The sequence below is a fragment of the Aulonocara stuartgranti genome, assembly GCF_965226115.1.
Source record: "Aulonocara stuartgranti genome assembly, chromosome: 5".
Classification (NCBI taxonomy): domain Eukaryota; kingdom Metazoa; phylum Chordata; class Actinopteri; order Cichliformes; family Cichlidae; genus Aulonocara; species Aulonocara stuartgranti.
The window spans coordinates 16,308,433-16,323,768 of record NC_138943.1 but is presented as its reverse complement, the minus strand read 5'-3'; the positions used below and the strand labels follow the sequence as shown (position 1 = coordinate 16,323,768).

At 40.1% G+C, this 15,336-nt stretch overlaps 1 protein-coding gene across 5 annotated transcripts in view; it reads left to right on the top strand.

The window, feature by feature from the left end:
* Positions 1-15,336, top strand: part of cacna2d2a (calcium channel, voltage-dependent, alpha 2/delta subunit 2a) — a 179,509-nt gene that overhangs the window by 126,285 nt on the left and 37,888 nt on the right. For all 5 annotated transcript variants that reach the window (XM_082534147.1, XM_082534145.1, XM_082534146.1 and 2 more), the window contains 2 exons: positions 8,783-8,914; positions 9,148-9,205. In XM_082534147.1, the coding sequence (XP_082390273.1) occupies positions 8,783-8,914; positions 9,148-9,205 (190 nt within the window). The remainder of the gene's footprint in view (positions 1-8,782; positions 8,915-9,147; positions 9,206-15,336) is intronic.

Sequence of the window (15,336 nt, the reverse complement as noted above, 5' to 3'; positions counted from 1 at the left end):
GAATGTGTATAATTTGCAAACTTTAATGTGCATCAAATATATAGAAGTGAGCATCAATGCAAAAGAAATATTTGTAAACATCTGTCAGTCAAACTGCTGCTGATGTTGAAAATGAACATGGAGAGGTGTATATGAAAGGGTCATAGCTGAGTTCTGGCTCAGTTTTCTTCAGAAAGGAAGAGGAAATAATAACGACCCCCGTTTAATTTTGTCTTTGCGTCAGATAAGTTTAAATAAAAAGCTACATTTGTCATCTTAAAGCAAAAAACTATCACGCTTGCGATTTGCCTCAGTTAAATGTAAAATGTCATCGCTGTCAGTGAGAAGTTGTGTGTGTGTGTGTTTGTGCACATGCAGTACATGCGCTCTTTATTTGTTTCTCACGCCCCAGGTTCCTTCCAGTAGAGGAAGCTTCGCTGTCAACTTGCTCACACCACACTGGAGATCAACTCAGCCCCTCTCAACATCAAACCAGATTTAAATGTGTGGAAAAGAGCAAAAGTGATTTGTGGGGAAAAAGGGAGAAAGTGGGGAAAAAAGAGGAAGGGATTTAAAGTTAAAGCAAAAAAAGAAGAAAGGCGTATAAACACTGCGGGCTCTATTTTGTTCCCAAATTTACAGGCTCCATCTCTCGCTCTCTCTCCGCCGACCCCTCCCCGATCTCACCCATCCAAACCCTATAGTGTGTGCCCATTGAAGGGGCACTATCATTTACCTGCACACTAATTAGAACAGTCAGCACAGCAAACTCCACTTCACTCACCACCAGGCTCACAAATTACATTTCATGTGTTTGTTATTTACTGCTCTTCTTTAATTAGAAAAAGTATTTGGAGGAGCATTCTTGAGGTACGGTGAAATGTTTTCCTCTCCCCCCTGTTTTATTCTCCATACTGAATAGTCGTCCCTCCTCAGAGAAATTCTCTTTTGTTTCACTCTCTATAGGCACTTTCAGACCAATCTGTTTATCATGTCTGCATTGCATGGGCCGGGGTCCATTGTGGTTCTTGAAACTGTTTTTAGATTCTTTTTTTATGGTCCTAACATAAAATAGGTACATTTCCAGCATAGGAGTAAATTTAAGCGATGCAGGTGTACTGTGATTGGTCCATTGGGGTATATTTACCGCTCAAAATTCATGAATGCAGCAGCAAGAATAACTGTTTTAAAAAGTGTTAACCATATTAAATGACTTCACACAGCACCTCTTAATGTTAGCCTTAAGATAAGAGCAAAAAATGAGCTGACAGTGAAGTCAGGCTTTATTGAGATACGACAGAGGACTCATCACAGTAAAACAAAAATCTTAGCTGTCAGTTTCCCCGAATTGCTGCTAGGCATCCACTACACATTAAAGCAATGTAGAGAGAAAATGAAGAGGCTGCTTTACCGAAAGATTCAGTCACTGAATCTGGTTACTAAGTTCACTTTGTTTTACTTGAATTTTATAGTACCCCATATCTAGCAACCACTTCACCATACAAGTTTTTTTTTAAATTGATGAAAATATTGTATTTACGCTGGTTTTATTTAGCTTTTTGGGTTTCTGCATGATTGTGTCTTTTGTAAAGCAAGCCTTCACCCACTGTGTTCCTTTCTTAGGGTCTGCCTTCGAAAAGAAAATAGTATTTGGAGCTACCATCTTCACTTTTGTTGTTGCAAGTACCTTCAATTTATCGTTTTACTAAGGTTATGCATGGGGATTGGAAAAAAATACTTTAGCTGATGATCTTGCGAGCTCAGTGGTAACGCTCTGTTTGCACCTCCAACTCGATGGCTTTTAATCTGCACAGAACTGTGAACAGAGTGTTGCATCGCTGTATCTGGAGATAAGTATGGAGGACGCTGCAGAAACAACAAGAAGCAGTCTGAGAGCACAAGCCTCCACCAAGGAAGCTCACCATCTGGGCAGTATTTACTTTTAAGTTGCCATAACGATCAATGGCAGTAAGAATTATAGTTTTAATAGTTCTACATAGGATTATGATTAAAACTTTGGCCTTCAGATCATTCTATTGACCTTGTAGGAGAGGTCAAAGGTTAAATGTAATATGATATTTTAAATTTTTAATGCGGTACTTGTGGGGCGATTGTGGTTCAGGGGGTTTGGAAGTTCATCTTGTAACTGGAAGGTTGCCGGTTTGATCCCCAGCTCTGTCTGTCTTGGTTGTTGTGTCCTTGGGCAACACACTTCACCTACTGCTTACTGGTGATGGCCAGAGGGGCCGATGGCGCGATATGGCAGCCTCGCTTCTGTCAGTCTGCCCCAGGGCAGCTGTGGCTACAAATGTAGCTGCCTCCACCAGTGTGTGAATGTGAGAGTGAATGAATAGTGGCATTGCAAAGCGCTTTGAGGATCTGAAAAAGCGCTATATAAATGCAATCCATTATTATTATTATTACTTTCTCTATATTGACTATGCACACCACATTTGAAAGAATCATAGCTTCTAAGTTATAAGGCTTTTCAAGGCTTTGTCAATTTTCAACTAATAAGCTATTAAGTCGACCCTGAAAACCTTGGTGGATATAAACCAAATCTTAACAGATTGTTAACAAAACGCCACTCTACGTGATAAAAAGAAGGGACAGGAAGAAAGCAGGAGAGAGGACGTAAGAAAAAGGGGGCATATGGAGTAGCAATTTGGGTTGACAAGACGAAAAGCAGGAGAAGGCAGGCGGTGGATGCATCTGAGATTACCTTGAACTGTGCAGGAAGCTTTTTGTTTCTCACTTAATGTACATTTAGTATGCTTTTTTTATTACGTGCTCACTGTGAAGTCTTGAAATTATCCAGCAATATTGTTTCTCAGCATACACATTGCTAATGAATTTTGTAATTGAAACGCTTCAAAAATGTGAGCACGACAAATAACATTTTATTCATCTGAATTGTTTTGGTATGAAAACAAAAAAGCTCACAGGTGGATATCTGAAAGTCTAGAGAAAAAACAAACATACCATTCCAACCATTTTCATGGTTCGAACCCATTCTTACAGCTTCAGCTTTTACAATTTAGTGAAATACCTGAATACATAGTGCGTAAAAAAACAAAACAAACATATTTATATTTTTCTTACATCTTAACCCACTAATATTTCCATGCATATCTCGGTGTTTTGCTTAATGAAAACAGTCTACAGAGAAGCATAACTACAAACTACAAAAAAAAAAGAGGCATAAACAAAAGCAGGAACATGAGAAATAAATGGTTAACATTTAGAGAACAGAGGCAGACGAGCAGGCAGAGAACACATTCACCCTGAAACTATAATATAAAGTGGAAACGTCAGGGTAACAAGACACAGCTGAACTAGAAGATGAGACACAGGGCAGTAAAACTGATTGCAAGGTACAGTTAGAAGGTGAGTAACAAACTAAAGCAGGAAGTAACTGAGAGTAACTGAGTAATGCAGCAGCATGAGACCCACACTGAGCGTGGTATAGTACAAAGGTGGGCAAATCCAGGCCTGCAGGTTTTAAATGAGTCCTTCATCCATCACAGCTGATTTAAATGGCTAAATTACCTCCTCAACATGTCTTGCAGTTTTCCAGAAGCCTGGTAATGAACTAATCATTTGATTCAGGTATGCTGACCCAGGTTGAAACCTGCAGGACACTGGCCCTTGAGGCCTGGAGTTGACACCCCTCATATACTAGAACACTGGGAGGGTATATAATCTCTTTGTTTAACATGATCGTTAAATTAAAATTTAAACAAGAACTAAAAGACTCAGAATACAAGTTCTGCTATAGCTGGAAAAGGCAAAATAATAAACAAAATCACAAGGAATTAAAACCCAACTAGATTAGCGAAGTGACTGAACAAAAACTCAAACATGAATGAAACAAAGAGAAAATTTCCAGAAGCTCAAAACTCTGCCTCCAAAACACAGGAACCATTCACTAACATTTAGTCGCTCTGTTTAAAACACAGAAATATATAATGCTTATGGTCATGACGGCGTTGATGGTTATGGCTCTTCAGAGGGTCTCTGGTAATAGATTTAGCTCCATTACAATTATGGATTTCTTAGAAGGCGCCACTTGTGTTGCTTGATGATATACTGCAGGTCATTTTTCTGCTCTCTATGCACAGCAGTGGTGCAACGACTTGTTTCTGAATGTTGGATTAACACAGAACATAAGGGACATATTGTTTTAGATGGGGTTTTTTTTTTGTTTGTTTGCTTATCACAGGTACATCACGGTGAGTAATGTGTGTACTTGGAGTTAAGGGGTGGGGTCACAGGATCGAGGTGGGAGGAGATGAGGAATGATCTCACACAGAGATGCTCCATAAATCCCACTCATAATTGTTTCCCTACTTGGTGTGCAGTCTTGCTTCATAAAGGGGGCAAAGCCAAGGGTGCTCTAAATGTCAGGGGAGCGGTGCGCTGATGAATTACCTTTTAAAGATATCAGAGAGAGGCGCATTTCATGTGAAAGATGAGGCCAACACAGTCCTCTTAGGCCCTGTCTGCCTGTGTGAGCATATTTCCCCCCCAGGGGAAATTTGTCTTTTTATCAACTGTCCAGAGAAGTCACAGCTTATCCTAACTGAATAAATCAAAGAGAATTAGTTTGCTAGCTTCTCTTATCTGGGATGTGCCTGTTTTTCTGCAGAGATCACCTGCAGATGTGGGTAAATATGTGTGTGCGTGTTTGCTGAATTGGCCTGACAGTAGCGATGGCTCAAATATGAATGGTTTAGTTTCAGCTGGCAGTGTGAATGTACTGCTCTGTCTTTTTTAGAGGAACAAGACTGACCAACAGTAGGGTGTAAACAAAAACTCATACATAGCTGCTGAGTTAGCATGCTTATATGTGTGCAAAGCAAGTACGAAGTAGTACATCGTGTGTTTGTGGGTGAGTTGAGCAAAGTCCTGTACATCTAAAATTACCAAATAAGATAAAACATAGGTCAGAATGACATGACAGAGTTTAAGAAAATAAATATGAGACAAAACAGTAAAAACAACACAGATTTGAAAAAGGTCAGAATTCCTTGTGATTTAAAAACCAGAGTTCAGTTACTACCTTGATCTTCGTCGAGGCAGCTGAAACGATGCTAGTTTTAACAGAGGTCACCGGATGTCTCGTTGCCCTTGGCCTGTCTGGGACAGCTATCATTACAGAACCGGTGCTTCTTCAGATAAGAGCACCAGGACTTCACAGCACATGGGCTGCCGCTGCAGTAACCTGCTGTGATAGCCAATGCTTAAAGGATAATACTTTTTTACACATTAATCAGATGGCTCTTTGACCACAGAGTATTGCACGGCACAGGTGAAATTGAAAAGCGTGGTTTGGTTCCCTGATAATCTCCACGCAAGTATCAGTAGAATATAGCCACTGGTGTCACTGAAATGCTTCGGAGTCTTGGAAGCGATGACAGCAAGTTTGAAAATACATGGTTATAATGTCAGACATACTGCAATTCGCACAAATTTCGCTCTCCGCTTTAATCTCTCTGGCTCTTCATACCATCTGGATTCTTGGCGAATGTAAACACTGAGTTATGAGAGACAGAACAGAAAGCTCTTTTGCTTTCTAATTCTGGTAGAATGCAATTTATTTTGTAGCAGGCGTGTTAGTGGCATCATTCACAAATGAATCATCAAAATAGCCACACACACACACACACAGACACAAAATAACTGACAAGGCATGAGAAAATAGAGTCCTCTAATACAATAATGTGCATAATTCTTGAACCAACCCTCAATTCTTTATATTTTGCAAGGAAAATGGGAAAGAAGTGCATTGATTGATTGAAACATAGCTAATCATAAATGGAAATACAGCATATACGGCAAAAACAGAGCTTGGAAGGCAGTACTTGGTATGACCACCTTTGTTCACGCACAGCCTGAACTCTCTTAGAGAAGCTTTCTGGTAATTTCTTTAAGTAGGCTTCAGAAATAGTTCCCCAGGCTTCTTGAAGGACATTCAAAGCTCTTGTTTGGATGTTGGTTGTCTTTTGTTCTGTTCTTTCTAAGTTCCCACACTGCTTCACAAAGGCTCTGAGGAGGCCAATCCATGGCTGATAGTGTTCCATTGTGTGCTTCTCTATCCAGATATGCTTTTACTTTTGCCTATCAGATGCTATCCAGATGGTACTGCATGGCGGATCAAACTCCAGTGCCATCAATTTCAAAGATCCCTATTTATTTTTTTTCTTAATCATCTGTTATTTGGTTAACACTGGTTCATCTCTTGAGTTAGATGGCTTTTTGTGCCTGAATGGTTCATAGGTCATTGGCTTAACAAAAAAAACAACAAAACAACACAAAAAACAACATCCGTCTGAAAATGGTCATGAACAAGGACCAGACTGAAAATGTATGGATAAGCAGCCAGTTTAAAGAAGTGTCAAGAAAACCTTCCTGAAAGCCTGTTACTGTTCCTTAAGACCATTTAGAACATTTTAAAAATTACTAAAAATGTCTGACTCCTGGAAGCAAAACGTAAAGACATGCATATATCATGTATGCATCAAAATATTGCTGAACTCAGACCTTATAACTGAACCTCTGAAACTGTGTTTAACAACGTCAAAGGTGATCCGTCATTTGTTCTTTGCTGTTACACGATCTAAAAATAAACCGAATAATCAGTTCTTTGACCTAAATAGCGTCTTAGGTTTTCAATTTAACAGTTGAACATCAAGTTTGTTTTGGGTATTTTTTTTCCTCTGCCCCCATGGGCGAGAAATTGCTTTCTTTCTTGCTGTGAAAGCAGCCAGTCACTCGTGTTAATTTTTGTGTTTCTTTCCATCAATCACCCCCCCTCCCCCAAATGTGTTTTTATGTTTGTGCCCATTTGCAGGGCTGCCTCTATCCTCTTCCATTCTTCTTTTGTGTTTGTGTCTATGAATTTCGAGAAAAAAAGCATGTCGAGGAGCTGCCTTTGGTGATGGCAGCAATTTGGCCTTCATATCCTCCAAACGTTGCTTAGTGCTGCGTTATGGAGTGTGTGTGTGTGTGTGTGTGTGTGTGTGTGTGTGTGTGTGTGTGTGTGTGCATTTTAGGATGCAGGATACAGGTTGTTTTGAGCCACAATTTTAAAAAGACTTTGGCAGCTTTCAACTAAAAACAATAAACAGTGTTATATTTTTCTATAATGTGTGACAGCTCACAGTAAAGGAGGTGAGAAGTGAATGATGGAAGGCTAGTGTCATATTTCTTACCTCTTAAACTGACAGGTTGTCAAAGACTGAGCAGTAATTGAAAAGCATGGAAAAGTGGATAATGATCGTTTATTTGTGTGAAATTCAAACGTGGGGTTGAGAAAAGCTGGACTTGTCGGTTCAGGGGCTTATCTAGCTTTGGTTGGCTGAGTAATTAAATCAGAGAAGCGAGTGAAGTTCTCCTCAGCTCAGCGCCTCGTCTTGTTTCCTCTTTATTCAGGTGGCTATTAAACCTCTGATTGCACTCCCCATCTTCTGACTTCAGCTTAGCTATTAAACACAGACTGAAAGCATTTTTTTTGGCTTATGTGTGTGTGGATGCACATTGCGTCACGCAGGGATATGCACGAATGGAAAGCATGATTTAGATCACGAGTGCAAGCAAAACAACGACAGCGTAAAAACAACAGAAGACAGGCGGAAGCAGAAAAGATGCGCGTTTTACACTTGCGTCGTGTTCCTCCACCTATTGTTGACTAGATGATAAATGCTTCTTTCCGCAGTTATAAATCCATTTCTGTCTGACATGTGCGATCTATGACCTTATGCTTCAGCTCAGAACATGCACAATAATGCATCTGGTCGTGCATGCACAAGCATTTACTTTACTATATAAAGCACCTTGTGATTTGGCACTATATTAATAAAGTTGACTTGAATAGTCTTTTTCCTTTTACCTGTTTCTCCTCTCCAAATAACCAAGCACCCGTAAATCCTCTAACACCCTAATGGATGTCTGCAGAAACAGTTTATGGGCCCCTATTATCAAACATTCAGCAGTTGTTTCTCTCTCCAAAACCTGCTAGTGACAGTATGACTGTACAACCTCCTCCAAGGTCATATCAGATCCTTCCCCTGCCCTCCAAAGAAGATTTCCCAGATTAGACTAATTCCATACTCAGACGTGACCTCCGGCCAAGCCGCCTGCATACATGCATTCTTATGTTTTAAGCTTTCTTTGCTGGTGTGGACAAGGTTGTTCAGCAAGAGAGTTGACCTTTGGGTTCGTAACAGAGAAAAGCTGCAGTTATGTTACACTCAGGTCCACTATCTTTGCAGGCAACAGCCATTAGGCTGGTGTTGTTTTCACCTTGTACCTGTCTTGGTACGTGTGTCATCTGAGCAAAACTTTATCCAGGAGACACCTGCTGAAAAGAGAAAAAGCGCAACGGTGTTTTTGATTACTTTGTAGAAATCTGTGTTTCTGTGGGGGGTTTGTAGCACTGCAACCTTGCAACAGACCATAACAAAACTATGGAGAGCAGAACTTGACCCCTGAATACCTGCAAATCATGTAATAATATATAGTATTGACAAGTGACTACTTTTTTTTTTCTCAGAAAATCAGCATGCCGAGAGGCATTGAGAGTTGCCCTTAAATAATGGGGTCTACTTACATCTTTGTATTTCTGCAATTTGATGAATAACAAAGCCTTTGGTGCCTGAGTTGCATCTATTGTGCACCACAAAATGCAAAAATCACTAAAGAAAAGAACAAATCAGTGTAAGGCTGAAGCCTGCATAAATCTGTTCCAATTAGTCATAATGAGTCTTTTCTCATGTGCTTTGCTCTCTGTGTTTTCCCTCAGCCCCCGTCATCCTTAATGAATTAAACTGGACCCAGGCACTGGAGAGGGTCTTCATTGAAAACCGTAGGGAGGACAGCTCTCTCCGCTGGCAGGTGTTTGGGAGTGCCACGGGCATGACACGATACTACCCAGGTAGGCTGCAGAGTACTGAGTCAACAGTGATGCCTCAGTCATAACTTACTGCATGATAGAGTCTAAATTGACCCTAGGGCTCCTCAGCTGGAGAACATTGCCAATCTCTTATCAGATGGCTCTACTGGTAACTTGATAGAGAGACTGAAATTATGATTACCTTGATCTAATCTGATCTGAAACATCCAACAGTGCACTGGATGGGCTATAATTTGTTTTCTTGTGCTCTCTAGCAACTCCATGGAGGGCACCCAACAAGATTGACCTATACGATGTCCGCAGAAGACCATGGTAAGTGCCCTCTTTATAGAGAACTCCTGTCCACAAGTCATTATTTGCATGCTTTGTTGCACTATTATTAATGCCTGCTGGTGTTTTTAAGAAGAATAGGAAAACAGCTGCCTTTACTTAGAGCCAGATATGTAAGTGGTGAATGCAAAAATTTTATTATTGTCCTATAACACTGCACAGTGTTGCACATAAATAATTTGGATCATCATTCAATGAACTCAGCTCGGGCCAGCTGAGCGGGAAGTATTCCTGCTGTGTAAACACATTTTACCTGTTAATGAAAAAATGTAACTATTTTTAACGTCCTCTAAATTCTTAGATAAAGTTGTTAGACTTTGAAATTTGCAGGGTGTTCCATCTTTGTATTGAATTTGAGTGCTTACCAGGTGAGTCCCATTGAACATTGAGGGGCAAAGAGTTTGCTCAGGTGACTCCTAACCTATGCAAAAATCAGCAGTAGCAACAGAGTGAAATTAAAAAGTGAAAAAAGCAACAGCTTTCCTGCCGTACTATCTTAAGACTATGGCAAATTGTGTTCTGTTTTCAACCTCTACATACACACACACACGCGCACTGTAACCATTTTCACATTTTAATATAACAGAGGCAGCGGCCTGTGTCACTTCACTGCATATGCCTTTTGTTTTTATATTGAAAATAATCTGTGGTAATTCCATCTTCATAAGCCTTATAATTATTTGCTCGGTGAAACAGCATAACCTGTGATTGCATTTAAAATGCTCTTCACATTGATGCAGCTATTATAAAAATGCTCAAAATACCCCGTTTGAATTTAAAAAGGACATCATTTTCAGAGGATTTCCCTAACTGGCTTCACATGAAGAAAAACAAACAGAAGAAGTAGGAGTCCTGTGCTCAGCTCAGAGCTAAGAGAATAATATTTAACTCAATCAGATCATTGACTGTTTCCAGACTTATCACAGTAGTATACATATAGTAAGAGCATATATGATGCCTTTTCTCGGGTGCCCACTTTGACGTGTGTTCTGTGTTCAAATGCTAATACCTATACAGAGTGATGAGCTGGACAGAAATAGGCAGCGTTGGGCTAAACACCCACCCGCCCGAGCTTTCTGTCCACCCCTTGACTTTCTGTCTACCTGCCACTGTCACATCAGCTTTGTGGTAGCGCTGCCTGTTGCCTGGTTACAGGTTGGAGTGAACTGGACATAATCATGACAGCAATGTTGATTAGACCTGACCCCATTTTCCATCTCTGTCTTCAGCCAGCTCAAAGTGAGTGGCTGTTTGAGGTCAGGCCAGGCTGGCAGACGAAGTCAACAAGAACTACCTCAGAACTAAACAAACGCCAGCGACCCTTTCTATTGTGCTACTGTTTATATGAAACTCAATATTCCACAGGTAATATCTTAAAATGTATCCGAGTCTAACGATGACTCAGGCAAAAGCCTCGATCTTCTAAATGAAATGAAATGAAACATAAAATCAGTTACTCGTTTCATGTTCTAGTGGAGTTTTAAGGTCCCATCAAGGTTCAGTTTATTCATCCGTGAAAACTGAGAGATTACTCTGCACCCAACCTGATCAACAAGTGCAGATTGCATCAAATAAACACATCCGGTGGCTCGTAAAGCTATTCATATTCCCTCAGACAATTATTACTACTGTATTTGCAAGTAGTCGATTTAAAGCTGAGTCTATAGGATGTCTCACAACAATGCAAACAAATAGAGGCCTGTCCCCAAATGCAGTGTAGGGATCGTGTTTACTGTTCAGTTCCTCGGGTTGGTGTTTTATTTATCTTCAGGCCACATGAGAGAACCAAGCCATGATGCTGTAAATGCAGTCTGTGTTAGCACAGGTAGATCTGCACATGCAGAGAAACTCAAACTTTCTATTAAAGATGAGTCATGGCTTTCTACAGAAAACCCCCCAAAGGAACTTGTGTCTCTTGTTTTGAAATCTTTAAAAAAACAATAAAAAAACTGGTCTAGCTATTTAATAAATTGCATCAAATCTATATGCAAAATCAGAATTGTTAACAAAAAATGTATTTTAAAAAGGTACATTTGAATATTTGATGATATATTTGATAATATTTGAAAATAATTGAGTTTAAATGACTGGTTGTGACCTGGCTCAAAGTTGGTGCTCTCTTTAAAATGATTAACACTGGATTCATTCAAGTACTTATAACTATGACTTATAATATCAGCAAAAAGCAAAAAGCATGGAGGCAAGAAGTGGTGTCTCTCACTTCAAGCCACCCTCGGGCAAGCCTTAATCCTCACCTCCTCAGGCGTAGACAATTAGCAGGTAACCCTTAGCAACACCCAGAGACGGCACTGCCGCTGCAAGGTGAGCAGGGGTGGCAGACGGGCCTAACACTCAAGCAAGAGCAGATTTTGTTCGGGGTGACACTTCTATTTACAGTAAGATCACGGATTGTGCCTCCGAATGAAAACATTAACATCACAGTGTACAAACATGAGACTAACAAGGTGTTCCCCGACAGTTTAATTAAGTTAACACCAGGCTTAAGTCTCTAAAGTTGTGCTGCACTGTCACATCAGGCAACACTAGAAACATGTAAAACACTGGAAAACACAAGGCAGTGTCTAGCGGGACATGTTAAAACAGTGATCCTGTCGGTGATCTGTCAGTGCAATAACAGAAGTAAACCTGATTTTAATTCTTGTTACACATGTTGTGACTGGGGGACTCTTCCCGGAGACAGAAATGAGGCGGATGAGAAGGTTGACGAGGACGGTGCAGCAGGAGCATGTGTGATGGGGTGGACAAGAGGAAGTGGGGGGTTTTTGCAAAGAGGAACACCTTGTCACCCACCCACCGCCCCGGTTGTCCATGTTTGTCACTGTCATTTCTGTTGAGCTTTTACTCATGTTGGAGATTTCGACATTCCCGTTGCCTGTTGCTTAGCAACTTGTGCCCAGCCGCGCTGAATGGCACAGCCGTGGCAGGGAGTGTCATGATATGTCAGGTCAGACTTGTGTGATTATACTTTAACGTGCTGTCTCCCCAACTGACATTCTCCGGAGAGGTCAGCCAATCACGCATTTTCCAAAACCAGTCTCCTGGTGTTAGGTAAGCCCGTCGTGTGGCAGCTGTAGATAGCGGCATCCGTTGCGACGACAGATGCAAGGTGTACAGAAGCTAAGAAGAGCACAATATATGTGTCTGTGTGGCATTTAGGTAGGACTAAAATCCTTCCCTTCTTTTTTTTTTTTGTATATGTGTAAAAAAATATGAATTGTGCATTTGTAGCTGCTGCTATGCACATTTTCTAAGTTTTATTTTACAGTTGTTTCTACGCTTGGTAGTCCAGTCGATAGGCGCCAAAATTTTGTGATACATCAACTGAAGGTAGAAAAAAGCACATAAAAAGCACATAAACAAAGCATGTTTTTCATATTCTCTAAGATTTGTAATTTGAAAAACAGATAATAAACGAATATGATGGAACAGAAAAATGGCACATGCTACACCTGAACTCATGTTATTTCCTAATAGAAGCTCTAATTGAGCTTAAGTTAGGTGTGACAGTGGGCAGAGGTTCCTCTACATGTATAAAAAAAAAACCTACAGAATGAATATCTTGATGCACAGGAAATACAACACTACAAACACATATGGTGAAAATTTCAAATCCGAGAATATATTGATTCATCAACTATAGTCTTCTATTTCAGTGTGAGAAGCTAACTAGCATTTGAAAGCCTGTTCAAATTGCCACCTTATTTGTTGAAGCACATTAAAGCTCTGTCAAGTCTACCGGTGTTCATACAAAGGTTTTCCTTTTGTAAAGTGATCTCGCATCTTGAGAAACAGAAGCTCATTTGGGCAAATGTCATCCAGTAGCTTCACAGTATAATGTGCAATATCTAGAGTTAGCTAATATAAGGTGCTGGCATTTCTGATGCTATAAAATTATTCACGTTAAAGACTTCATAAGAAACAAACTTGAACTTTTGAACAATCACCTTAAAAATAGCCTATATAACATGAATATTTACACATTGGTATATGAGAGACAGCAGCGTGAAGCAGTAAAAACATCTACATCTACTTGTTAAGGGAAGATGTATCAACCCTGTTTCTATTGGTTGAGGCTGTTTTGTTTATATTTTTAACATTTGCAGCTTATACACATTGTACACCACAGCCTGTGGATTCAGAGTGTAGCAGACACCAAATATTTGCACTTATCTGCAAAGACTCACTCACAGGCTGACTAAAATCTTAGTGTGGATATCAAGCTTTGGATCAGGACTTTTTCACAGTGAGTAATCCAAACCACACAGGAGCATATTAATAACTACCCTTGTGCTGTGGATGGATCACTTTAGATGCTCTTTTGGCTGAAGTTTAGCCTGTTTTTGGCATTTTCTCCCTGTCATATGATCCTTAACATGAAGATTATTGAGAAAAGTTTAACCTTCATCCTACATCTTCCCTGTGGTCGTGTGTTTATGTTAGCCTAGTTCCCCACCAAGGAGCACGTCATTATATGTCAGCTTGCCTAATTTCATTAACCCTCCAGATTCCATTAAAATGTATTTTTGTGTTTTTGTTTAACTGAAAACATATTGCAGTGCTATATGTTTTAGTCTTTTAGAACTACTCTGCTCAGAACATGGCATATGCTAACTTCCTGCTAACTCGTGATTCCTCTAAACCTTATAAATTGACTTTTTCATGAAAGCCTTGGCAGTAAAAATTTCTTGCCAAACCAGGGAGAAAAGCTACTCTGTTTATTTTATTGGAACTGAAAGAATTTGGACCGTCTTTGATTCTCAGTAGTGCTTCAGAGTTTCTTTGATTTTGGAAACCAAAGGAGCGTTTGGACCCAGATACATCGCTATTAAACCCTCACTACGTATTGCACGTTAAGATTCGTTGCACAATTTGTTGATTTGTTTGGCTAGTCACCATTTCAGTGACCTCAAGGAATGTCGAGATTTGGCCCTTGGTTCCAAATAGGACAAATGCTAGATTTGAAATTTTTGATGACAGTAATTATCCCTGTCCAGTTGTCTCAGTAGTTTTTAAATTGCCTATAATTTTACATGACGAATGGTGCAGTGGCTGGCTTTTCAGTTCTGGCCCTGAAATTCAACTTTTCTATCATCTCATGTCAAGTCACTGTGACTTAACTTAACTGTACTATTCTATGTAGTTTTGTGCTCATCTCACATCATGCAAGGTACAACTTTAAATTGCTTTCATTTACAGCAACAGCAAACCCACAACACAGAGGTGTACCAAAAGTAAATACACTGGCATTGGAGCTTCCTGCAGGCTAGAAAATGTGCGCAAATAGTGACTAAAAGTGACAAACACACACTTTCTACTCACATACCGACCGGCCCTTTTCCTCCTACACATAAATCAGATCACATGCTGTGATACCGGTCAGATGCTATAGATTCTACACCTTTGCAAATACCAGTAAAGCCAGAGAATACACAGATCTAATCTCAGTACCATCCTTCAGTAATATAAGGAGTGATGTCGTCTATAAGAAGAGTCCCATCAAAGAGCAGCAGCTCTTTTGTAGTGTAAACCTGTAGTTTTACTGGGAGTAACTGATAGTGGTGTGACTGACCTAGCCAGAGCTGTCCAGGTGGTCTTCTGTGGAAAGAAAACATAATTAATTAATAAATTTTAAAAAACAGAGGGGCCGCCTTCCTTTACAGATGGTCTTTCTCGCCTTCTGCTCCCCTACCAACAGCCCCAGGAAAATTAATGGTCCAGTCAACACACTTAATTGTTTCCAATTGCTCTGACATTAATTATTAACATTTGTCCATTATAATGTCTGCACTTGTTATCAAGGGAAGCGAAGCAGAGGTTGAAGTGAGGGAGAGGGAGATGGGGAAAGTGAAAGGCGAAGAAAGAAATAACCAGAGACAGGCGTGGAGTCCTGTTAGCCAAGCGTTGCAAAGATCCCATTACCTCCCAGGTTCACAACAGCATGTAGGCTGTATCACATATTGATTTCTTCAAGAAGTCAATCTAACCTCTTTATAAATATTATGACTATGGCGGTCAATCCGCGAAGCTGAAGCTCCCGAAAACACAATTCTAATATATATAGATCCCCGGGCTTTGCCTCCTCTTTTCTCTTT